Source organism: Protobothrops mucrosquamatus, unplaced genomic scaffold (assembly GCF_001527695.2).
Source record: "Protobothrops mucrosquamatus isolate PMUCROS unplaced genomic scaffold, P.Mucros_1.0 scaffold_23, whole genome shotgun sequence".
NCBI lineage: Eukaryota > Metazoa > Chordata > Lepidosauria > Squamata > Viperidae > Protobothrops > Protobothrops mucrosquamatus.
In genome coordinates, this window is record NW_015386099.1 from 1,096,330 (window position 1) to 1,101,269 (window position 4,940).

Consider the following 4,940-nt stretch of genomic DNA (forward strand, 5'->3'; position numbering starts at 1 on the left):
GCAGCTTGTGCTTAATAAAAGTCAAGATGGCAGCCATGCCTATTTTTTTATGTGTCACGTGTGCATTGAAGACCCCTCCAAGCTCTGCTTCTAAAAGTGGCCATCTTGTTTTGCTTTGCATGGCACCAATGCCCAGGAAACGTTTCCAATTATGGAACTGCAGGATGAGGTTTAACAGGGAAAAGTGCTTCCTTGCTCTAGGGCAGTGATGGCGAACCTTTTAGAGACCAAGTGCCTAAACTTCAACCCAAAACCCACTTATGTATTGTCAGGTGCCGGGTGGGCGTGGCCGCCGGGTGGATGTAGCCCGCCGGGTAGGCGTGGCTACGGTGGTCATGGCAGACGGGTGGGCGTAGCCAGGGTGGGCACGGCCAACTCAATGTTGCTCCTGGGAGGGACACCTGTGGGGGCCGGGCAGGGTTGGGGGAGATCCAGGGGTCTCTGGTGGGTGGGGCGGTGGGCAGGAGGCTGGTTCTGCTGGGTGAGGCGAGGCAGGGCGGGGGTGCCATGTTGCAGGGCTAGGCGAGGCAGGGGCCAGGGGGCTGCTGCCTGACACCATCGGCCCCCGCACACAAAGGCTAGCAAGCGCATGGGACCTCGGCAAGTTAGCGGGCGGCTGGTTGAAGAAGACGGTTGCCATCTCAGGGGCATGACACGCGTGCCCACAGAGAGGGCTCCGAGCGCTGCATCTGGCACGCATGCCATAGGTTTGCCATCACTGCTCTAGGGAGAGAATTGCATTTCCTCCATGACATAAAATTTATTTATTTATGTCCTGCCTTTATTATTATTATTACTAGCTGTACCCAGCCACGCATTGCTGTGGCTCAGTCTGGTTAAATGGAAAAGAAAGAAAAGAGAAAGTGCACGTTTGTAATATATCATGTTTTACCTGTCACAGGTGTGACATCTATATAATAGTAGGTATATAAAAACATGTGCGTATTCGAATGCAACGTGTCAAAATTTCAAAGCAATCGGTGAAGAACTTTCAGAGATTTAAGATTTTGAACAAATGAACATTTACATTTTTATTTATATAGATTATTATTATTATAACTGGAGGCAAATGTATCCAATATAGCTTCCTCCTCTTATTTTCCCCACAACAGCAGCCCTGTGAGGTGGGTCTGGCTAAGAGAGAGTGACTGGCCCAAAGGCACCCAGCTGGCTTTTATGGCTAAGGAGGGACTTGAACTCTGGGTCTCCCACTTTCTAGCTTGGTACCTTAGCCACTAGAGCAAACTGGCTCTCTTAATGCTGTTCCATATCATCCAGAGATTTATCACTACATCCACATCTCTACCCTTATAGCTTGATAAGGTCATGGAATTGATAGCCCTAATAAGGCACAGGAGACCCAGGAGAGCACCCAGTTCACAGAGAAAATAATTGGGCTCAGGAGCTATAATGTGGTCTGCATCATCTCTAGATTTCTGGCTTGTCTTAGACTAGTTTACACATTTGCAATAAGACATAATATGGTTTGTTTAATACCAGCATAGCATTTTATATAAAGCCAGACGCTGAGGTTTGCAAACTATGATTTCTGGTGTAATAGTTGTGCAAGCCCAAATATGGATTACTCAAGATAGAGTAAAACTATTAAAACCTAGCTGGGTCAGAGTTCAACGCTCTTTTGCCTAAAAACCCTTTCGCAGCAGAAGGAAGAAACCCTGATGAATCTATGCCAGGGCTATCAAACTTGCAAATGTCACGTGATGTGTCGCGACGTATCACAACTTTTTTTCCATTGCCGTCAATGGGGTGGGCGTGGTTTCGCCATGACGCATCCGGCCCGTGGACTGGCAGTTTGACACTCCTGATCTATGCTGTTCCTAAGCAGATTCTCTTCCGATGCTTAATATGACCGTGTGGGTGAGCCCATCCCAAGATTGATTTGAATCTTGTGAATGTTCCATGCAACTGAAGCATTTTTTAAAAAAATTGGTAGTTTTATCCCGATTTTAACAGCCCAGTCATATATATGAGGTGGCTGGCCATATATATTAGATAAATTACAACCTCAAACGTCAGCCCTCTCCCCATTGCAAAGAGGCTCCTCTTTTCAAGTGCTCGCAATAATAGAAGTGGATTTTACTGGCACATTTGTTGTGACAAAACTATTCAGACAATACATGTAATAGTGAAAGCAGTGGCATTAGCACATCCCAAAGATGCTTTTTTTTTTTTTTTTTCCAAAAGGCAACACAACTTTTTTGGTTTTTCCTTTGAAAACATTTTGGTTCTCATCCAAGAAGCTTCTTCAGTTCAGCTTCTTCTGAGAATTGAAGAAGCTTCTTGGATGAGAACCAAAATGTTTAAAAAAAAAACCCAAGAAAGTCCTGTTGAATTTTGAAAAAAAGCACCTTTGAGAGAACCATGAACTGGAATCTGAAACCTCCATAGACATTTGGCATTAGCACAGTGTACTTTTAAACATTGGAGCATCCTTTGTCTTAAATCGGTGTGGTCCTTATGAGTTGAAAATAACTTGACATCACATTATCCATCCATTAGTTTTAACTTATCCTGTTCTCTAAACCAGGGATCCTCAACCTTGGCAACTTTTAAGATTTGTGGACTTCAACTCCCAGAATTCCTCAGCCAGCAAAGCTGGCTGAGGAATTCTGGGAGTTGAAGTCCACAAATCTTAAAGTTGCCAAGGTTGGGGACCCCTGCTCTAAATGGGTTAATAAAGTAACCAGGATGAATACGTTGTATGAACACAGCCAAATGTTCAGCTTAGGGAACTGTCCCCTCGGGCTCCATTGAATACACGCTACCAACAGCAAATAAGAACAGCCTATAAGGGGGGCAGCAATTCAACTGGGTCCCCCGACATCAGCATGCTTTTCCGTTAGGCTGAAACGCACCGTACCCCAAAACAGAAAAGCGAACGGCAATAAGTGCATTCACACGAGGCGGAGTTGTTTCTAACCCACATTAAGTTAGATGTCTGCATTTTAGCGCGCTGCGTGAATGCATTCAAGAATGGCTCCACGCCGGCTCCTTCTTTGTTCCAAGACCACAGGATGACCAGAGGCTCAGCTAGCCCCGTTCACAAGAGACGACGAACCCAGCAGACGGAGTCTCGCAGCCGGAGCCGCCCGCTGCCGCCCAACGCCATCTCCGGGGCCGGGTCACCGCCCGGAGGACCTGCCAAAGCCAGGCTCCTCCGCTTCCCCGGGCGTTGCTCTAAGCGACAGAGCCGAAAGAGCGTGCGAGGAGGGCCATCCCAGGGTCAGTATTTGCCTGGCTCCGCCCACTCTCCCTGACGGGCGGGGGGCAAGGAAGGCGGAGGCCCATTGGAGCCTCGTGCAGTGCTGGGGCCACGCCGCGCTTCCCCTTTAAGAGCCGAACCTCCGGTCTTACTCCTCGCGGTACAAAATGTATCAAATCCGGTGGGCGGGGACGCGCTGGCGTTGCGCGGGCCAATGGGAGCGCGGCCTTTTCCGCGGGAGATCCGAATTTCGCGGCACGTAGTTTGGCGCTTAAAAAAAAAAAGCGAGTGAAGGAGGAACGGAAAGAGAAAGGGCTGGGCAGCCATCGGGTCCTTTCTTGTCCCAATCCAGATCCATCCTTGGCCCCGGCAGCTTTGGCAGCGCCCGGAAAACTTGCAGCAGCCCAGCCGGGAGCCCTACGGAGCACTGCAAGTTGGAAGGAGTCCACGAAAGGCGCTAGCAGGGCCCCCATCGGCTTCAGGGCCCGGGCTGGTGCTCGATCCCTGCCCGGTTGGTGCTTCCAAAGCCTTGCAGCCCTGCCAGCTAGACATTAGGAGCGGAGATCGGAGGGCAGGGCTCGCCGGAGCGAAACCTCCCGCCGCCCACCCGAGCCCGTCCTCGGGCCTTTTGCAAAAAAGGCCCCCCGAGCTTTTGTTTTCAATCCGACGCTGCGTTTTCTCTGCCTCCTTCTCCCCCCCTCCCCCGCCACAGAAGCTTTGCAGGAGAGGCGCGGGTGGCGGGCATTGCTCGGGCATGAGCTTGGCCGAGTTGCAACTCTGCAGCCGAACTCCCGGGAAAGTCCCCTCTGGAAAGGCCAGGCGCAAATCTTGGGGTGCTTTTTGTTTTGGGGTGCCCGGGCCCAACCTGCGCTGTTAGAGAAGAGGCGGTGGGGTGGGGGAGGGCAGAGGAACTAACGAGTGACCCGATGGCCGACTCTTTCAAGAAAAAAAGAGCCTTTGGCGAGCCGCGTGGATGAAGAGACCCGGACTGTGTGAACGAAGCCTCCCACGCTGCCTGCAACCTCGCTTCGTTTTCCTTGGGACTTTTTTTTTCCTCCCCTTTTTTCTTCTTCTTTCCGCTCCCCGATCTGTATCCTAGGGGGCCGATCCTGGGTAGTCCCCCCCCCCCCCGATGGCAGTTTTAAATGGCTAGGAGGACTTTTCCCATTGTACCTCTCCAGGTCGGTCCCGACACGCGTTGCTGGAGTTCCAAGATCTTCCTGGTTGCGCCTGGCCTCTCGGAGGAAGGCCATGCTGAGACTCCCCAAAGCTGGGCCTTCCGCCCCCGGCCGAGGGGCGCCTTCCCTCGTCCCCCCCCAGTCACAAAAGAAAAGCATGTCTGTCGGCAGCTCCGCAGAGCTGGTGGTCGCCGACCTCGCAGGCCCTCCGGTGCGGGCTCTCCCCGCAGCCTATTTCGCTCAGGTGTATCCCCAAACGGCGGTGGTCGCTCCGTTACCTCGAGGCGGTTGCCTTTATGCCACCCCTCATGGACCTGAGATCAAAACCATGCGATCGGCCTCCACGGGAAAACTGCCGGTAATTTCTCTTTTTTCTGCCCTCTGTTTGATAACTGTCACTAATTTGTGTTCCTTTGGGGGGATTGAGTTTGGGGGAGTCCGTGGGAAACTCTTTGTTATGCCAACCTGACCAGATCCAGAAACAGGGCCTGGCTTCACACAAGCTCTGTTTGCCATGATGTAGTTTATTTGATTTGGGG

At 51.4% G+C, this 4,940-nt stretch overlaps 1 protein-coding gene across 1 annotated transcript in view; it reads left to right on the forward strand.

Annotated features, from left to right (window-relative positions):
* Nucleotides 1-4,474: 4,474 nt before the first annotated feature.
* E2F2 (E2F transcription factor 2) overlaps nt 4,475-4,940 on the forward strand; it is a 40,531-nt gene continuing 40,065 nt past the window's right edge. The window contains exon 1 of the mRNA XM_015832073.2: nt 4,475-4,759. Coding sequence (XP_015687559.2) covers nt 4,475-4,759 — 285 coding nt within the window. The remainder of the gene's footprint in view (nt 4,760-4,940) is intronic.